The sequence below is a fragment of the Medicago sativa genome, chromosome 1 (genome assembly GCF_051527215.1).
Source record: "Medicago sativa cultivar Bolivia chromosome 1, Bolivia_mono, whole genome shotgun sequence".
Lineage (NCBI taxonomy): Eukaryota > Viridiplantae > Streptophyta > Magnoliopsida > Fabales > Fabaceae > Medicago > Medicago sativa.
The window spans coordinates 36,732,676-36,752,990 of NC_140749.1; the positions used below are offsets into that span (position 1 = coordinate 36,732,676).

A 20,315-nucleotide genomic window follows, 5' to 3' on the forward strand; every position below is an offset into this window, starting at 1 on the left:
GTGATATTTGTACCACCATTTATGACAACATTCGTTTTCTTTTTTTTTTATTGGTCAAAAACAATAAAGATAGAAAAAAGAAGCGAGAGAATAAGAATATACTGTGAGTATGAGAAAATAAGAATATACTGTGAATATGAGAGAAAATGTTGTTATAAAATGATTGTACAAATATCATTTCTTATATTGAGGTATGTTTACATGACACAAATGTCATATCTGTTTTATAAAAGAAATCTCCACTAAATTATAAATATCATGTAAACATATTATGAATTGCGTCAAAACAAAAATCAAGTATTTTTGTTTGGTTCATGCTAACTTGTGCCCCCGGGGCACTGGTTAAGCATACCATAAAAGGGAATTATTACCATAAAAAGAAACTGTTTTTGACTTTATTATAAATTAATTACACAATTTCAATGCATTAACTACCATATAATTTCCTTTTTCATATCCTTAGTCAGGGCCCCGGGGGCACCGGTTAGCATTTCCCTTTTTTTTTTTAATACAATCATGTTTAAGTATTAAGTGCAATGTCTCCGTAGTAACTTTTTTTTAAGTTTTAGTAACTAAAGATGATCCAATTTGATATGAAAAGGAGAGGTGATAGTTACTTACTGTTAAGGGAAAAAAAGGAAGTTTTTTTTTTTTTTTTTGAATAAAAAAGATAAAAAAATAGCTTTTAAGCATAAAAACTTGTCTGATGATTCTATAAAATATTTGTCATTTCAATTATATAGAAAGTATAATAAAAATTAACTTAACACAAAATGCACGGACGCTTGAGAACTCCCTCTCTCACACATGAAGATGCTACCTTGTAATAAGTTTTTCACTGTTATGATTTTTTCTTTTAGAGTTTTTTTTTTTTTAGGAAGAGTTAAATTGATGCACTAATAGTGTAAGAGTTTTTTTATACATGCATCCAATCAAATTACATCACATAGATATTTTAGGAACTATCCTATGACACATAAAATAATTTTATTGGATGCATATAAAAAAAAATACAAATTAATTTTTTTAATATGAATACGTTATAAAAAAAATGACCAGTAATGTATTTTTTTGGATACCGGTCATGTTTTATTACCATAGAGGAGCGATGAAAATATAATTAGTAAATCATGACAACAACATCCATGTTGTCATTCTTGCGTTTCTTATCATGTACTTCATAACAATTGTCATGGAGGTGGATCATCTTCTCTTTTCACTCATTCCTTCTCCTAACTCTCGATCTCTCTCTTAATCTCACTTTCTCTCGATTATACTTTTCTGTTTGAATGAAATGATATCCAGCTATATACCATCAGTGTTTAGGACATTGTTTCGTTTGATAATATGAGTATTTGTAATCCAAAACAAAATTAACAAGGGTATAGGGAGGATATTAATCTTAAGGAAATCAAGAAATCCCAAAAAAAATAACATCAAATTGTTACTCAGTTATGATAATGTTACTAATTCATGCCATGTCCACTCATAACTTAACTCAGTTTTTTGCCATTGAGCGATAAGTAATAAGAGTTGCAAATTTGTCGGCAACAAGCTGCGATCGCGAGGCAAGAGAAGTTATACAAGGATAACAATATGGCTTCAGTTAGATGAAGCATAACACCATTTTAAATTGAAGGGAGATTTATTACCATGAATATATAATATACAATGAACAAAAGGAATGTAAAATTATTATACAAATACAGGTCTGAAATAAACACCCTTACGTTTCTTCGGATAACACTTCAGTCTAGTCTATCTGTATGGTGGCACCCCTATCATTTGCTCCAAGGGAGCCAATTGATGTCGAAGAAATTTGTAAACAGATTCAGTTGTCACAGAAGCCACTCGAACAACAAGACCAATTTTCTGCACACAAAATGCAGGTTGAGCCAGCAATATTCGTAACTAAACCACATTACAGAGTCATGAAAGGCAGGTTAACCAATCATAGCATCTTCCATTCTGATGAAAACATGAGAGCAATGATGTATGATAGAAGAGGCATGAATTGAGAGGAAAAAGGAATGGGTTTAGGCTAAAGGTTATATGCAACTGCAGAACTTAGATTTGTCTTGTATTTTTTGCATTCACTGTTCATGCTAGAAGCTAGTCTACTTTGTTTTATCAGGAAAAGGTAAGTTTTTAACAAAATGTATACCATATATAAACAATCTGTTTCAAGTTTCGCTCAGTCCAGTCTCAACCGAGCAGTAGAGAATGTTTGAGAGGAGAGTAAGACAAGCCAAACTTGCCTAGCAAAACTTACCAGAAAGCAAGGTAGAAAATGTGACCCGTAACACAATTCTAGGCTTGCCATTTGCAACAATCAAGTCCGTTAGGAATCTTTGGGACTTAAGAATTAAGCAGAACTTTAAAATAACACAATTCTAATCTTAAGTACTACTCATAACCACAAGTTTGAATAATAAACGGAATATGTAAAAAATAAAAACAATAACCCTGAAGTTAATTTATAATTTACCTTAGGACCAAAGACACTGCAAGAAGCCACGAAGGTTGGTTTTGTCGTGAAAAAGTCAGCCTTGTTTTTTTGTTGACTCAAGGCAGCAGAAGGATTATGTAATTGCTCAGACATAATTCTTTTCACATTATCTTGCACTAGATTCTGGATATACTGCATCTTTGGCCTAAAATAAAAAATCATGTCATAAAAAGAATCATGATAGAAAACCCAAATCTAGAATAAGCAAGGCAACACCAATCACTCACCCTAGGAGTACAATCATTGCAACAACTTGGTAGTCCTGCATGTGTTCCTTTACACGGCCAAATTTGTCTTTCTCCAGTAACATCTGTTCGTAGAAGAAGCCAATTAATTAGAAAAATAGAAAGGATATCAATCTCAAAGTAAAAATAGACCATATTGCATTTTTCCAAAATCTCTTGCAACTATATAAATTCAAAGTTCAAGCAAGTGCAAGAGGTATGTTGTCATTTTAGCTCCTAACATGATGACATTATTTTGAAACGAGATAGATATAACACTCCGTATAGAAAGCTGACATTTCTTTTACAAGATCCCTCGTTCCAGCACAGGGACTGAAATCTGAATGTTGTGCCTATCTTCTTCATTGAATAACAAGATCATGTTAGGAGCTAAAATGAGCGAATCCACATCAAATGCTGCCAGATTGAAAGGGCTGCAAAACCAACTACAGTCTTGAAGATAATTGGTTAGGCCTCAAAGGAACATGTGATAAGGAACAGTATAATGCATGCATTTATTTAAAATCAACCTAGCCGTTTAAGTGGCATTATCTCTTTGGAATTGAAATCTATTTAACACATTTCGCAAGGACAACAGCAAAATTATTACCGTGTCCAGAAACAAAGGCTGACCGTCATCGAGGAATATATTGTTTGTGCTTCTATATAAATCAAAATCCCATTTTTCTCCACTTTCATGACGCCCACTAGTAATCCAATCAACAATGACCAAATTTGAATCTGAACACACAGTGAAGATTTGTTTCTGATAATATCTTGCAGTGGAAAAACATGTCACAGGATCTGGAATGATGGCTAAAAGCGCATTGCCTCCTACTCTAGCCTACTACACAGATGAATTTAACTGTTGTTAGTTGTCACTTGGAACCAATAAACCCACAAATAGTCAAATTTGACATTAAGTGGAGTTTGCATAGAACAAATAACTTTATATAATATCCAACCAAAATAGTCAAATGACTCAAATCCTAACCATAAAAAAGAAAAGGAATAAAATGTAAAAGTGTGTTATTATGCCATACAAAACTAAAACCTCAAAATATTAGAATCACAACAAAAGCATGCTCCAATTTTCAAACTATTGATGTTTTATCCTTTTTCGTACTAGTAATGTTTTAGAAATCCAAGAACTGATTATTTTGTATTTTCCAATTGCACTTTATGTAACTATTTCATGAATACTTATTGAAAACAAAAATAGAGATTATAGTTAGATCGATGACGTCTAACTTTCACAGAGGTTCTTATAATGGATTGTTGATAGGAGTTAAATATGGTATTTTAGTCAAGATATAATGAGATTCTTCAGTAATTAAATTTGTCTTAATCTATGTGCACTAATCTTAAACATCAATAGTTATGGAACAGAGGATATGATACTTTTGCCACAACTATAAATCTTACTAGCTATCAGGTACAGTAAAATGACTAGTGAAGTAAATAATGACAAGCATAAAAGCAAGATAATCAAGAGAAAGATACAGTGTCTTTACCTCTAATATTTGTTGAGAACACTTGGATCCCACAGATTTATAGACCTAAAAAATAAACTACAACATTATCAATAACATAAACATAAGTTGAGCTAAAGACCATGGTAAATCCACAACAACCTATCAAAGAGATAATTTGACCCAGAAGAGAGCGAAGTTCAAACTAAATCACTTCAAGGGAAAAAGTAGCAAGTCAATAAAAAAGGGGGGAAAATAGCCAACCTTAGTAGAACCTTGTGTAGTTAACACCATGGTGCAAGCATCCCCAACAGAAAACTTGCATAAAATTTGATCACCCTACACCTCACAAGCATGGTTATCAAATCAAGATTAAAGTTCTGAATTAGAAGACCAATTTTACAAATTGCGAATCAATATATCATTTTTAATTTAAGACACATGATCAAATTAGCCTTTTTAATTTAAAGTTAAAACAAGTGAGAGGCACAAAAATCATAAGTGAATATGGCTCACTTTAGATAGACAACTTATTTTGTAGCTTATAGCATAAACACTTATCATGTAAGCGCTTATGTATAAGCTACCTTTAATACACAATATAAAATAAAGTCAAACTGTTTTGTATAATAAATAAGTTGTTTTCATAAGCTATTTTGGAGAGCTTATGAAAATAAGCTGAAAAACAAGTTATGACGTATCATAAGTTGTTTTCATATGTTCTCCCAAACAGTGTCACAACTACTTATGTCAGTAGATAAGTTCAAATAAGTCAATATAAACAGACTCTATACCATATATGAACTTCAAAGTAATTCAATATTTAAGTCATAAATCATAATTAGAACTTGAATGGTGAAAAACCAGAAAAGGGATTAGAACTTACAGATACAATTCCACCTCCATAATTGAGAACATAAACCCAAACTGCATCAATTCTGGAAGGACCCACCTAAGCAAATAATAAAAAAAGAAAACCATTTGGTCAACAACAATATATGTACACAAGTTAAAGCATGATTAATAAAAAAACAAAAGATGATTGTTGAAAATGAAAACCTTTTTAGGTGTGATGAACTTGAGAGGATATCTAGATAAGCAGGTTATAACTGATGATCTGCCTCCCACTTTTTCAACTACCACTGAACACATTTCCTTTTCTTTCTCTTCCTCCTCATTACTCATCTTTGATTCAAAAACCTTTTCACGAGTATTAATTAATTACAAATTAAAACAAAAAATTAAGTATGAGTCCATAAACCTAATTGTTGACAAGGGCAAAGTTGTCAATTCCTTTCTTCTCTGTTTTTTTTAATAAGACAATTATTTTTTTGTTGTCTTCGGAGGAACCAAAGTTGTTTCAACAAAACACTTCTACAAACAACAACTGCAAAATGTGAACACGATTGAACAGAACCAACCTTGTTCTTTTTTCTTCACAATGTTTCATCAATCACTTCTCCAACCTTGTTCTTTCTCCTTCACCTCAAACCCATTTCATAAAACCACAAAACCTTCCTCTTTTACTTTCACACTTCGATGCCAAGCCAACGATCCATCACTTTCACATTCCGAGGTTGTTGTCTCACCGCAACAACAGCCTCTGTCGGTGTCGGCGATGTCGAAGCTGATGGAATCAGAGAACAGGAATGGACCTTACCCAGGTGGGTTGGGTCCATTCACAGGAAGAGACCCGAATGTGAAAAAACCTGCGTGGTTGAGACAGAAAGCTCCTCAAGGTGAAAGATTTTCGAAGATTAAGGAATCTATCTCTCAGTTGAAGCTTAACACTGTTTGTGAGGAAGCTCAGTGCCCCAATATTGGAGAGGTATTTTTTTTCCTCTCTTTTTGTTAAGTGGTTGCTATTTATTGAAATTTTAGTTTTTTATGAAATGGGTTTGTTGAAATTTTGGTTTTTGATATGAGTTTGTTGAAATTTGAGTTCGGTTAGTGGGTTAATTCAAAATTAGATTTTTGACATAGGTAATTTCTGCTTCATTTTGATTCATATAAGTTACTTGTATCTTTCCCTTTTATGCAGTTTTTTATGTGATGGGTTGCTTAGCAAGTAATTTAGGGGAACAAACCACAAAGTTATAGATAATGGCGTTTAGATATGTAGCAATGAACGACACTTCACATTGAAAGCGTGTTTGGTGTCCAACTTGTGTCATGTTGTCTCGGTGTCACGAGATCAACACTTTTAATTATATTCAACAACTTTTATTTCTTAAAATTATTATTAGTGTCTATGTGTCGGTGTTTTAGCGTCTTTGTGAGTGTTATTGGTATGAGCATTTACACACTTTAATATTTGATAATAACTTAGGGGTTACCGGTGATATAGAGAGCCTACATTATTTTTTATAGGGTTTAGGGTAGTGCCCCGAGGGCACTAGTTAACATTTCCCTTTTTTATAAATAGTAGTTATTATTTTATTGAATAAGGCGTTTGATACAGCGTCAAGGTCGACACACTCTATCTACGCACCTTCTATGAAAGTTTGTAGAGGGTATGCACTATCATGTGCTAGACAACCGGACAGATCAAGCAAAATTCTATGGTTAAGAGTGCTAAACACATCAAAACCATAGGCCCTAAATCCAATTAACCAAAACCAAAACACCTACCCTCTGACACATACATCACACACGTATAACCTGCATAACACTAGGAGAAAAGAAGAGAGCCCCCACCACACCTATACACACAATCACGCATGCATATCAGTAGAGAAAAGGAAAAAAAAAACTGACATTAATACCCAACCTCCATCATAGTACACTGTAACATTCCTAATATACACCAATCCACTCCTATGTAGAGCTGAAACACCTACATCAGTGCAAGATCAGAACAGATCGGACGGTAAAAGCAAGCTGGACTTACTAAACAGAGAGCCAATTTAACTTAGAGAGCCTACATTGGTTTTATTAAATATTTGATTATAGCTTTATGCTATGACTGCTTTTAATTATATTATATATTTAACATTTAGTGGTGCTATACTGCTATAGTATAGTGGAATTTGGATACATCAGAATCTGATACACCGCTATTGTTTAACAATATGCTATTTAGTACAAAGTATTGTCAAATAGCAGCTGTAGTGGCGCCATTAGCACTAGTGTAGCGAAATTTTAACAATGCGCTATTCACTGCTATCTGTGTTTGAAAACACTGCCATTTAACACAATTTTGTATTTTTATTTTATTTTGGTCATGTTCTTCACTAGGTTGGTGGGAGTTTTAGACAGCAATCCTTCTGCTTGTAGTTGTAGTAAACCACGGATTAATAGATATTGATATTGGGTTTTGTGTACCATGATTAGACTAGTTTTTTGTTGAGTGCCATGGTTAGACTCAATAAGTAATCAAACATGCTAAAGGATAGCTCAATGAAGAAAAACAGAAACAAATATTATGTTTCTTATCTATATTGTTGAGACCTTTACCTTCTGATGGACAGTGTTGGAATGGAGGCGATGATGGTATTGCAACTGCTACAATCATGGTTCTCGGGGACACATGCACTCGTGGATGTAGATTTTGTGCTGTGAAGACCAGCAGAAACCCAGCTCCTCCCGATCCTATGGAACCGGAAAATACTGCCAAGGCCATTGCCAGTTGGGGGTGCGTATATCACATTAATATAGTATATTGAGTTGCAGAATAATTTAACAATCTGCACATGGACAACACATTTATTCATGTGTAGGGGTACAAATAAGCCAACCCAAACTTTGTCTTAAATGGGCCTGACATGTTTCCCAAACACAAGGATCTTGTAAGACAAAGTCTTGACTTATTTTTCAAGAGTTAAGACTAATAGACCTTTACATAAACTAGCGGGCATATGCTTTTGAATAGGTCAACAAGTGAATAATTTAAGACATTACAATAAAAATCTAACATGGTTTTTGTTTCACATTGTCCAAAATATTTTAGTAATTTGTATGATACTGATGAAAATCTGAACTAGATAAGCTCTAAAGAAATCACCTTGATGGTTTTTGTTTCATTCAGAACGCACACATGCACATTGTGCAACTTTCATTCTTACATAGAGCACCGCTATATGAAATTCTACTTGCCAATTTTCTCTCATCTAATTCCCTGTTAATGGCATTCATTTGGTCCATATAACTGATCTCACCTAATGAAATAAGGCTTGGTTGAGTTTGTTTGCTGTAATCCCCTATTACTTACTTGCAAGTTCCTGAATTTTCAGCGTGGATTATATTGTCATAACAAGTGTGGACCGCGATGATATACCTGATGGAGGAAGTGGGCATTTTGCACAAACTGTGAAAGCTATGAAGGTGCATTGATATATAGTTCTATTGTTTAAAGATGCATTTACAGAAGGTATATAATGCAAATTGTGAGTACTTAGAAGTTCGAGCATAATCTTTTTTGATTACTTTTGCAGAATATCAAACCTGAAATCATGGTTGAGTGTTTAACCTCTGATTTTCGGGGTGATCTTAAGGCTGTAGAAACTCTGGTTCACTCAGGTTTAGATGTTTTTGCTCACAACATTGAAACAGTCAAACGGCTCCAACGAATTGTTAGAGATCCCAGGGCTGGGTAAGTTGCATCGCTGATTCAACTACTTTGTCGGAGAACCCTAAAATGTTGGTACCTACTCAAAAGCAAAATAAAAGCTATTCAAATTAGAATAAATAAGTAAGAAAATAAATATTTCCAGGAGAATTTTTTAATTTCAGTACCAAATAATAATTTAAATTTATATTTGTAATGTATGAAATGATAATAAATAAATTTTAAAATGTGCATTACTTCATTATGTATTGTGAACTTACATCAGCCTTTCATGAGGGCCACTTTGAATGTGATAACTAGTTTGTATAAAATGATAATATGAGGCAATTTAGAAAATAAGATATCACAGACTAAATGTATTAAAACTTCAACAGAAAAATTCATAAATTAGTTTTGCATATCATATTCAATTTTCAACTGGATTTTCTAATTCTTTATATCTTCTTTGTCCACTTGTTAAGTAGGGAAGCCTATTGATTGTGGTTTGTTCAATTATTTCTCTACTAGTATAAGGGAACATGATTCAAAACTTACATTATGTTTTTGTAGGCATGTTTTTCTCCATTCCGAATCATCATTAGCTCCATTTCTTATGTGTAGTATTGTTGCAGGTATGAACAAAGCTTGGCTGTTCTAAACCATGCAAAACAAAGTAAGGAGGGTATGATAACGAAATCTTCGATAATGCTAGGCCTTGGCGAATCCGATGAGGAGGTGAAGGAAACAATGATGGATTTAAGGGCCATAAATGTGGATATTCTGACTCTTGGTCAGTATTTGCAGGTTAGCTTCTCATAAACCTTAGAAAATGAACTTGAAAATTCAGTCCATGGTTACAGATGATGCTAATCATTCACACGATCTTACTATATATTGCATGTTTAATCTAATCTATGACCACATTGCTGAGGGATATAATTTAATATAAATGTTATTGTTGTTATTGTTGTAGCCGACTCCCTTGCACTTGACAGTCAAAGAGTATGTTACGCCTGAGAAGTTTGATTTCTGGAAAGAATATGGAGAGTCTATCGGTTTTCGTTATGTAGCCAGCGGCCCACTGGTAAGCTCTTAACAGACCCATTAAAATATCATTGCACCCCTTCTTTTGGTATATGTCTTATTAACAATAGCTTACGAATCTTGTGCGATTAAACAACAAATCTGCCTATATGGACTGAAACAATGTGCACTGTACCTCTAACTGTCCTCTTGGATAGATTTCTTGATCATATCGTCATATCATTAAACTTTCGTCATTTTGATTGTGAGCACTATACTTGTGTTGTGCAGGTACGATCTTCATACCGAGCTGGGGAGCTCTTTGTGCAGACAATGGTAAGAGAAAGTGCCAAGAATGCAGATGGCTCATTGTTGTAATTCTTTACTGTGTGATTATGGATATATAGCAAGCAGCAAGAGATGGTGAGATTTTTTGTTGCTTGTACAATTACTGCGCAGAAAGATGCTTAGCTATACAGGTGTCTTCCATTTCTTTGGAGCAAAGATATCCACATTTTTTGTCAATTATATGAACGAATTTGTTGCAGTGAGAAATTATATTCAATATTCCCTAATTTTTTTTTTTTTGGTAGAATCAATATTCCCTAATTTATTATCACATATTGTAAACTATTTAATATTCCCTGTCTAATTTTTTTTGTTTAAGTCATTGTTTTTTTTTCTTTCTTTCAATACGATAATAGTGAATAGACTTAAACAGAGAACATGTTGTAAACTATTTAATATTTGTCACACTTACTACTCATATCATGTGTTTTTTTAAATGGCAAAATAGAAGTATTAAGAGTAGAGCAAATAACTTAGAATAAGTGGGGCAACACTAGGGGTCTAATTGGTAAGGCATGTTTTTGAGTTTATAGCTTATAATTTATGTCTTATAACCTCATTTCATTTGATAAAAAACTACATGTTTCGTAACAATCACTTTCTCACAACTTATATCTTATTTTTATGAGCTCTATCAATATACAATTATTTTATTGGGTCTTGAGGACACCGTTTATCATTCTCCTTATTTTATATATATGAAGTGTTGTCATATCAAATTAATGAGTATAACAACTAACATGTTTCATATTTATTAATTTACATGATCACAACATATCATTGGATTCTTTAAAAACAAAACATATTATTGGTAGAACAAAGTATGTTAATTAAATTCCTTTTTTTTCTTTCAATTATACCGTCTAATTAATAAATAAATTTAATTTGTATATAGAAACGATGTAATATTTTCACGCATGCATCAAATACTTCATTGTGCCACTTTTTTAGGCCGTTTCCTAAAATATATTTATAAATACCTATCTACTTGATCTAGTCTAATTAGTTGGATGCACGTGTAATTTTTATTACACGTCAATACATAAAAATTGTTTGATGGAGTACTAATTGCATAATTGGCAATTTAATATCTTCCATATTTGATGTACTAAATTTAATATCTTCCATATTTCGATGTACTAGTAATAATGAAGAATATTTTCATTCTGGATTTAACTCCCACAATTGACTCATGTCCTTGCTCATTCCAATCATTGGCACACGCACTACATGCCACACTGACTCAAATGACTTCACATTGACTCAGCAATATTTCATCACTCCAATTTTTTTGCATATAAATTCCCCCGAAATTTTGGAACATTTCCATTTCCATTTCAATTTCTGAACTATAAAACATTACTCTCTAGCTCTCAACGTTTCATCACTATCAAAACCTAACCCTTCTCTCTTCCACATCTCATTGTTTCATACACTTCTTACTCCGATCATATATAGTTCTTTTGGTCTTCGAAGACGATCGTCATCTTCTCCATCGGTTACCGGTAATAATCATTCATACTTTGATCATTTTTTTAGTCTTAATTCTATTGATGAATGATGATTCCTCGTGTGTTGTTTGTGCTATATTGTGATTTATTTTTATTTTGTTGAATAATTTTATTTTATATATCAATGTTTATGTTGTATAGCATTATAATATTTGCTTGTTGAAACGCATACGTAACAAGACATAACATGACACATTATAGAACTCAATTCTTGTCGTGTCTCTGATATTTGTTTTGTACAGTCCTATGAGCAGTTTATAGTTTCTAAATCAATATGATCAGTTTATAGTTTCTAAATCAAATAAAGTACAAAAAAATTGTTCAGACTTTTGCTTTTTTAGAAAATCAAACACAGCCATATAGTTATATTTATGAGAAGTTCACAGATATGTTTAAAAGGTGTATACAGATCATGTAATTTTTTTTATTCAAATAATACAGCTATTTCGTCCTGTTTCGTGATTTTGTCCTACTAATTTAAGAAGCTTTTTATTTGTCTGTATAATTTGTTTTGTTAATACTTTGATGCGTGTATTTTTATTGAATAATTTGGTATTAATGTTTCTTTTATAGCATGATAATATATAGTTTGCTTGTGGAAATTCAGGGTTAATTTTTTCTAGCATATTTGGCTCCATCTTTTGTTGAGAACTTATAAAATGTGTATAAAAGTATATAATAAATCATGTACTATTTTGTTGAATTGTTTGAAAAATCTGTTATATAATCTAAAAGCGGTAACTTAATACACATTGGTCATGAAATCTCATTTTTCAAAGGCTTAGATACAAGTTCCTAATTTGTTTTTGAAAAAAAATTATGTTTCGACATGGAAATATTGATGTGTGTCCTATGATTTTTTTGTGCGTAATTTAAAATTGTGTGGAAAGTGTAGAAGATAAAAAGTAAGAGTGACGGAGATAAATACATACAGTGTCACATCCGATTTGAGTATTTTGATCGATGTTCTAATAGCATAGCTGATTCTTTTATGGTTTGTTTGTGTCCAGTTAACTATAGAAGTTTCAACTTTCAAGGATATGGAAACACTAGCTGTTAATATTAAAGACTCTTTTCCAAGTTTACTGGTACTTGCTTCTCACAATGACTCTGAAGGTTTTAAGCTTCTTTTAGACAAAGAAGGAGCTTCTTCGATTAATGAGGCGGGAATTTGGTACGGTCGACAAAATGGCTCTACGGATATTGTTCTTGAACACAAAACTCCTTTGATGGTTGCTGCCACTTATGGTAGTATTGATGTTATGAAGGTTATACTCTCCTATCCGGAGGTTGATGTGAATTTTGCTTGCTTGGCGAACAAAAGTACTGCCCTTCACTGTGCTGCTTCTGGTGAGTCTGCTAATGTTGTTGATGCTGTGAGGATTCTTATATCCGCGGGTGCAAATGTAAGTTGTGTCAATAAAAATGGAAATCGTCCTGTTGATGTCCTTGTTGTTCGTCCTAATATGCAAGGCTTGAAAGTAGTTCTTGAGACACTTCTTTTGGATAATGCCTCTGATAATAGATCTGTTGGTGATTTCTCTATTTCAGCATCTGTTGATTCTTCTAGTTCTGGTTTGCTTGAAAATGGAATGTCTTTGCCATACCCTCCTTCAGTGTCACCACCTTCTCCTGTGGTGGATTCGAAATTTACCGAGAATAAACAGTATCCAGTTGATCCATCATTTCCTGGTATAAAAAACAGCATGTATGCAAGCGATGAATTTCGGATGTTTTCTTTCAAGGTCCTTCGTTGTTCCCGTTCACAATCTCATGATTGGACTGAGTGTCCATATGTGCATCCCGGAGAGAAGGCTCGGAGGAGAGACCTTAGGAGGTTCTCTTACAGCTGCATGCCTTGCCCTGAATTCAGGAAAGGGGCTTGTAGGCATGGAGATAAGTGTGAATATGCTCATGGAATATTCGAGTGCTGGCTACACCCAGATCAGTATCGAACACGACTCTGTAAAGATAGGCCTAGTTGTAACAAAAAGGTGTGTTTTTTCGCACACGATGAAAAGGAATTGAGGCCACTGCCTTCGTTAACTGGATCTGGCGTTCCTTCACCACTTTCATCTGCATCTGATTTTAATGCGATGGACTTGGCTGCTGCAATGAATCTTTTGGTCGGTTCACCCCCGTCAGTCTCTTCCTTCCATCCATCTAATTTTTCCCAGCCTATGCCCCCTCCTGGAAATGGCATCTCATTCTCAAGTGCTGCTTGGGCACAGCAAAATGTTCTAGGAAGCAATTTTCAATCTAGTCGGTTGGAATCTTCTCTCCGCGCTGGCAACATTCAGCCTGAAGACTTCAATATGCTGAGCTATTTGGATGGGCAGCAGCACCTTATGAATGACTTGAGCTGTTTCTCACAACCCGGTCCTAGTTCTTGTCGGTCTAAGGCACTAACTCCATCAAATCTTGAAGACCTCTTTTCTGCGGAAATTTTGTCATCTCCTAGGTATTCTGACCCAGCAATGGCTTCTGTTTTTTCCCCTTCACATAAATCGGCTGCTACGAATGAGCTTAAACAACTTCAACATATGTTATCGCCTTCAAATACTAATATGCTTTCTCCAAAGAATGATGAGCATCGTCTTTTACAAGCTTCATTTGGTGTCCCTTCATGCGGTAGCATGTCACCTAGGAGGCTTGAACCAATCTCCCCACTGAGCCCTCAAATGTCTGCATTTCCTCATTGCGAGAAACAGCAGCAACAGCTACAGAGTGTTAGTTCTAGGGAACTTGGTTACAAAATCCCTTCCTCAGTTGCTGGATCACCTACGGACCCATGGTCTTATTTGGGATCTCCTAATGAGATATCTGATTGGTCGGTAAATGGAGACGAACTAAGTCGCCAAATGCACAATGCATCCTCATTCGAACATAAAATCATTGGGAAAGAAGAGCCTGATATATCATGGGCCCAAGTCCTACAAAAGAATTCCCCACCTGAGACGATTACAGAGAAGTTTGCATCTTCTGGTAGATTGAATTCCAATTCGCAAATTTAATCTATTGATCGTTCGTTCGGTTTTAGGAGCTTGGCTTGAGCAAATGAAACTGGATCAGCTTATAGTTTAAGTTAATTTGACACTTCATATCTTATTGATATAGTTATTTAAGCTTTTAAGCTACATATTCTTTTGGTGGAATTGTTTGAAAGAAGACAACAAAGAAGAGAAGTAGTGATGGAAGCAGGGTTTGCTACTGAGTTCATGAATCATATCTATTTTTCCATGAATAATAGTTTTTCATTCAATATTTTTCTAGGTCTTTAATTTTTCTAGGTATTCAATAGGCATTAACGCCCCATTTCCAGGATTCTTCCTTTTTCCATTTTATTTCCCTTTCCTTTGAAGAAAGCTGGATGGTTTAAAAAACAACAAAAGAAAATAGTTTTAATTGATTTCATGTTTTTTCTCCGGTTGTCCGTGCCTCTTTATATTCTTTTTATTCGTGAAGTAGCTTATTGGCTAGACTCACTCATATTAAGTGCGGAAAGTGAGAAAAATTGAAAGTTCTATTACAATAAGTTTATGATTTGTTATGTGCTACGTTATCAACTATTTATCTATTCTTCATGATTGATATTAATCACCTCGTATAAACTAGAATTTAATTAAAAGTTGAATTCAAAACCAATGATGAATTTGTTCTCGTAGTGAGGGACTTGAACTCCTTAAGTAGAATCCACCTTGTGTTTATTTTTTAAGGAAGAATCCACTTTGTGTTGGCTTAGGACCTTGGAGTACGCTCATACTCCTCTCAAGGTGTCAGATTCAATTCTTTCTGATGGCAATTTTAGTTGACTAGTTTGACTTCTTAACATCATTTAGATACACATTCATAAATACATATCATTAAATTATTTCAAAAATATATATTATTTATTTATTTTATACCTTTTCATTTATATTTCTAGTCTAAATGGATTTTATATAGGTTCTGACCAGACAAATATATCTCCTTTTTAAGACAATATTTGATGCAACTTAGTAAACTGATAATAGACTCACATGGGAAACAGAAAACCACACACCAAAGCCCCCTCCACCTACACAGAAGAGTTCCACCAAACAAAGGAGGTATTGAACCAAAACTGGCACTACTTTCTGCAGAAACAAAACCACACCAGCACCACAGCAGAACGCCAACCAAGTTGCAGAATCCAAGATACAAAAACCAGACTGCGGCTTTGACACCTCCACCAACTTTTTCTAATGAAATCCTCCATGTTGATTTCACGTTCATCTTTACGCAAGAAAGTTGATGATTGAAAACAAAATCATACTTATCCTATATGGTTACAATGCTGCCAACTTTAGGTCCTTCCGTTACATGTTGACTAACAGTTGACTAAGAGGACCTAATTACAAAAAGTATATTAGTTCAGGACCTAATTACGATATTAAATTCTATTACATTTACAGTCAAAGCAGCGCACTCAACATCTCATTCCAAATATCAGGCACACCAGGGAGGCACCAATGACTGCAATCAGAGGAATGGCCTATTCTTTGTTTCTCATCTTGGCTGCTTGCCTTCCTATACACTGAAGGATGTCCATCTCTGCGTAAGGCAGTCATTGTCGTAATATCTTGCAGGTATACCGGAAATCTCATTTTCTTCAGCACTCCTTGGAGCACTACTAAAGGTTCAGGAGCATGTTGTTGAAGGCTGAAAAATGGTAGAGGTTGTTTCTGATTGTCGCATTTCGAACCATTTTCCCTGCATAAAAAACCCAATCGCTAGAGAATGCCAAAAACAAAATCATAGGCGAAAAACTGTTAAGATTTAGAGCTCAATGGTTGGTTTGGCTATAAACATGATTTCCGATAAAATATTATGGTGTCATTTGATCCATGTAATCAACTTCACTTAGTGAGATGTAAGACTTGGTTGTTATTGTATAGACAAAGATAAACAAGTTTTAGGCATAAAAAAGTATATATAGTACCTGTTATGCCTAGGTGACATGCTTCTGAAGATGACTTTGGTTTTTTGAGGGTTTAGATTTAGATCCACCCACCTTGCCCATGTACTCAGTCCTTTTTGATAAGCAACCATAAGAGTCATGTTTTTTATCAGATTATTTCCCTCCTTGTAGTAATCCCACCTGTATTAGTCAAGAAAGAAGCATATAAATGTGAAGCATTTATTCAAAATTTAAGCTTAAGCCTCTTTTAAAAAGTTTAGTGAAGCAACTTATCCCATGTCCGTAAGCTGATTTTGGCTTATTCCCATAAGCTTTCTAAGATAGTTTATGAAAACAACTTATATAAAAACAATTTGACTTAATTTTATTTTTTGTTGCAAAAATATCTTTTACATAATTACTTAAATGATAAACGCTTATGCTATAAATGTTGAATTAAGTAGTTTGTCCTACGAGGGAAATTAAGAAAATGGGATGATATGAAGAGAAGGTGGAATATTAATTGACAAAGAATCTTCCTTACGAGCTTGTTTTATCGGAGTGAGTCCACCACTGAGCTGAATCAAATACAAGGATATCAACTCCTCTCCAATACTTTGCATTCTCCTCGATCAAATCCAAATGTAAGACTCTCTTGTTTTCTGGACTTTTCTTCAGTTCAACTAACAATGGTGCCCATAAAAACTCAATTGATGTCTCAAAATCCTACCAGAGAAAACTGTGATGTCAATAATTTACAAAGGAAGGAAGAAAAGAAAATGTGTTTGATGAATGTCTTCATTACCATTGAATGGAAGGCCATTGCAGGTCCATGGTAGGTCACCCTTTTTCTACCAGTTGGTATTACACCTTGTACTAAGCATACTAAAGATTCCCACTGATTTCTCATTATTGAATCACCCACCAACATGATTCTCTTCCTTCTCATTTTTCCAAGAAACCTTAGTGCATCAAACCTACAGAGGTAATAAGCTAGTTAAGTTTACAAGCAGGAGTTTATTCATACCAAAGTGTTGAAATTCATTTACTTAAATACAAATTTGGTTCTTGAAATTGTAAATGTCGGTCGCTTAAGTCATGAAATCGTGAACATCAGTCATTTATAGTTCTTAAAATAAGTAAAATGGAAGGTGGTTTAATTGCTAGAAAAATAGTCTTTCTTCAATTTAACCACATTAATAAGAATCCACAAATATTTTCAGCCAAAATGGTCCTTGTGAGTTGTGACTTCGCAATGATGTGACGTCTAGCTCATACAACTTAGCAGACATAGTTGCCTTTTCATGAAATTTGGGGACTAAAATGACTAACACTTACAATTTCAGGGATGAATTAGATCATCTACTCCATTCAAAAACTCATCATCCACAAGCTTACCATATCCGTACAAATTACAATAACACAAAAACCATGACTATGGAAGTTATGCATATAGGAGATGGGATTAAAATCTGAGATCAATGGAGGGTTGGAATGACATAGTAACATCCCACATTCCACTCCCCTACTCAGAGTTGATAAAAAACAAGCATTGACAAAAATAAAAAAGTGACAAAAGTACCACAAATTTGAATGATAAATCTAGAATATATTCCCCTAAAAAATCTAGAATATACTATGACTACTTGTGTCAAGGTAAATACTCAAATTAATTAACTAAAAAGTCCAACCATGTTTTTTTTAGAACTCAATATCCGGCCTAAAGACCGACTAATTCGAGAGATCTAATCTCATTGTTCACTTGTGGGGGCCCATTTAAAGTCAAATCAAATCTCTATATAACTAGTCCACCGAAATTGATACAGAAGGTATCAAACTAAGACCTTAAGAAAAGCACACTCTAAGATCTCAAATCAATATCATTAGGCTATGTTTGATTAGTAAACTTTGTTTATCAATTAAATGGATGCAGGACTACTATTGAAATTTTAAGTGCTCTGAGGACACCTGTTAAAAATTAAAAAAAAAAATTGACAAATTTTGTAAAAAAATTGTTTTTTAAAGTTTTATTTTATTAAATGCATTATTCCTTAGATAAAATTTATATTTTGGACTTATTAACAAATCCACTAAGAGCACACGTTAACATTTCTCAAATTTTAATTTTCTGTGCATAAAAAAGATGGATCATATATATACTAAATATAAAAAAAAAAATGATAAATAAATAAATAAATATTGAGTAAATGAGAGTGTGTAGAAAAAACAAAAAGGTGGCAATGTGAACAGACCTTGGGATGGAGCAACCACTTGGCTTCCACTTCCACTTCTCATAATCAGAATCTGGCCTCCCATTCTTTTGACAAGTAACTGCAGTACTAAGATAAGGGCAGTTAGGATCATAAAGAGGGTAAGATTCATCATAAACCCATTTTCCAACAGAAAAGTCACATCTCTTGCTAGATTCTCTATTGTTTTGGACAATGTTAACATCATCAGGTTCAACTAGAAAGCCAACATCATCTTGTGGGTCCAGAAGAGATAATGTGCAGTGGAAGAAGTTGAACAACAAGAAAAGAGAAAGAAAATGAGTCATAGGTGTTGCCATGGAAGAAGCTAAGGGAGTGTGAAGTGAGTGAGTTAAGGAAGAGTAGGGTTATGTAGAGTGAAAAGGGTTGGTGTTGGAAGTAAAGTGTTTCATCAAGGCATGATTTGCGGGGTGGTGTGTGGAGTGTGGACCATACACATATGTTATGTTACTTGTACTTGTTGCCCGACAATGCAGTAATTGATACTAGAGTATTTTTCTAAAAGAAATGGTATTTGTAAACAATGTATTTGTTGTAACTTTTTGGACAGCATTTGTGACAACTTTTTTTTTATAGAGATATTATATTTTTACTGTCGTTCTATATTATTTTGGTTTTCATGTCAATATCTATATTTCATTGTAAATTTATAGTTATCTTAAAAGTTGTCACACTAATGATTGTTCAAATAACACATCTCTGCTTTAAAAGTCTTGCTATCTTGTGTCATAAGACCTTTCATAATGGGAGGGTCTTCTTTTTAAAGACCACTATGTAATAAGTACTCCTATTGCGGAAGATGTAACGCCCACCTTTTTATTTAATTATTTTAATTAGTTTTAGAATATATTTATATATTTATATGATGTATATGAGGGATATATGATTTGTTGAGATTAGATGTCTTTTTATAATTTAGTTAATATATTTTGTTGAGTGATATTTTGTTATGTTATATGTTGGTATTTACTAGCATAATATTTTTTTTTTGAAGGAAGCATAATATATTTGTTAATTGTTATAGATATATATTTGTTATTTGGTGTATTATTATATATTTAGTAGAGAAATATTATTTATTAGAATATGAGGATTATTAGTGTGAGTGGATTTGGGGGTTAGAATAGAAAGAAGAATAAGTTGTTGGGCCTAAATAGATTTGGGAAGAATATTTTAGTATTATAAATAGAGAAGCTTAGGTTGGAAAGAGTTTACCTAAAACCGCTTTTTGGAAAAGATGAGAACAAGAAAGAAGAGAAGAGAAGAGAAAAGTCAAGATAGGAGGAGAATACCTTAGAAAAGAAGAACGCTGCTGCTGATTTATGAATTAATCTAAGGTGAGGGTGAGACTATCTTGCATTAATATTAAGTTGTTAAATCATTAGATTACATCTAACAAGTTGGGGAGAGTTTGTGAGAATTTGAGAATTAGGGTTTTAAAAGAGATTTGATGATTAGATGATGAAAACTTGTTGAATTGATGTAGAAATTGTG

At 33.6% G+C, this 20,315-nt stretch overlaps 3 protein-coding genes and 1 pseudogene across 3 annotated transcripts; 2 read left to right on the top strand and 2 right to left on the bottom strand.

Moving 5' to 3' along the window:
- Window positions 1–1,626: 1,626 nt before the first annotated feature.
- URED (urease accessory protein D) lies at window positions 1,627–5,408 on the bottom strand. The gene is made up of 8 exons (XM_085717757.1): window positions 5,265–5,408; window positions 5,092–5,157; window positions 4,470–4,544; window positions 4,248–4,292; window positions 3,344–3,577; window positions 2,737–2,819; window positions 2,489–2,654; window positions 1,627–1,872 (listed from the first exon to the last, which is right to left on the bottom strand). Exons 1-8 carry the CDS (start codon window positions 5,388–5,390, stop codon window positions 1,759–1,761), a joined length of 909 nt encoding a protein of 302 aa, XP_085573883.1. The 5' UTR covers window positions 5,391–5,408; the 3' UTR covers window positions 1,627–1,758.
- A 144-nt stretch (window positions 5,409–5,552) lies between these two features.
- LOC146954689 (Radical SAM superfamily protein) lies at window positions 5,553–10,443 on the top strand. The gene is made up of 7 exons (XM_085717752.1): window positions 5,553–6,033; window positions 7,676–7,839; window positions 8,438–8,528; window positions 8,639–8,796; window positions 9,384–9,555; window positions 9,725–9,835; window positions 10,066–10,443. The coding sequence occupies exons 1-7, from the start codon at window positions 5,647–5,649 to the stop codon at window positions 10,150–10,152; spliced, it is 1,170 nt and encodes a 389-aa protein (XP_085573878.1). The 5' UTR covers window positions 5,553–5,646; the 3' UTR covers window positions 10,153–10,443.
- A 2,213-nt stretch (window positions 10,444–12,656) lies between these two features.
- On the top strand, window positions 12,657–14,874 carry LOC146954690 (zinc finger CCCH domain-containing protein 24-like; annotated as a pseudogene).
- A 722-nt stretch (window positions 14,875–15,596) lies between these two features.
- On the bottom strand, window positions 15,597–19,145 carry LOC146954691 (protein trichome birefringence-like 36). Its single transcript, XM_085717729.1, has 5 exons — window positions 18,804–19,145; window positions 17,357–17,528; window positions 17,096–17,277; window positions 16,594–16,752; window positions 15,597–16,364 (listed from the first exon to the last, which is right to left on the bottom strand). Exons 1-5 carry the CDS (start codon window positions 19,118–19,120, stop codon window positions 16,067–16,069), a joined length of 1,128 nt encoding a protein of 375 aa, XP_085573855.1. The 5' UTR covers window positions 19,121–19,145; the 3' UTR covers window positions 15,597–16,066.
- Between the last annotated feature and the right edge of the window lie 1,170 nt (window positions 19,146–20,315).

Excerpts from the sequence above, each read along its gene's own strand:
- LOC146954691 (XM_085717729.1), bottom strand. The coding sequence starts at position 19,120 with ATGGCAACACCTATGACTCATTTTCTTTCTCTTTTCTTGTTGTTCAAC. Across the intron at positions 17,529-18,803 it reads AGTGGTTGCTCCATCCCAAG|GTTTGATGCACTAAGGTTTC; the intron begins GTCTGTTCACAT and ends TTACCTCTGTAG. Across the intron at positions 16,753-17,095 it reads CACTCCGATAAAACAAGCTC|GTGGGATTACTACAAGGAGG; the intron begins GTAAGGAAGATT and ends TGACTAATACAG.
- URED (XM_085717757.1), bottom strand. The coding sequence starts at position 5,390 with ATGAGTAATGAGGAGGAAGAGAAAGAAAAGGAAATGTGTTCAGTGGTA. Across the intron at positions 4,545-5,091 it reads ATGGAGGTGGAATTGTATCT|GGTGATCAAATTTTATGCAA; the intron begins GTAAGTTCTAAT and ends TGTGAGGTGTAG. Across the intron at positions 4,293-4,469 it reads CTACACAAGGTTCTACTAAG|GTCTATAAATCTGTGGGATC; the intron begins GTTGGCTATTTT and ends TTTATTTTTTAG.
- LOC146954689 (XM_085717752.1), top strand. The coding sequence starts at position 5,647 with ATGTTTCATCAATCACTTCTCCAACCTTGTTCTTTCTCCTTCACCTCA. Across the intron at positions 7,840-8,437 it reads AAGGCCATTGCCAGTTGGGG|CGTGGATTATATTGTCATAA; the intron begins GTGCGTATATCA and ends CTGAATTTTCAG. Across the intron at positions 9,556-9,724 it reads CTCTTGGTCAGTATTTGCAG|CCGACTCCCTTGCACTTGAC; the intron begins GTTAGCTTCTCA and ends TTATTGTTGTAG.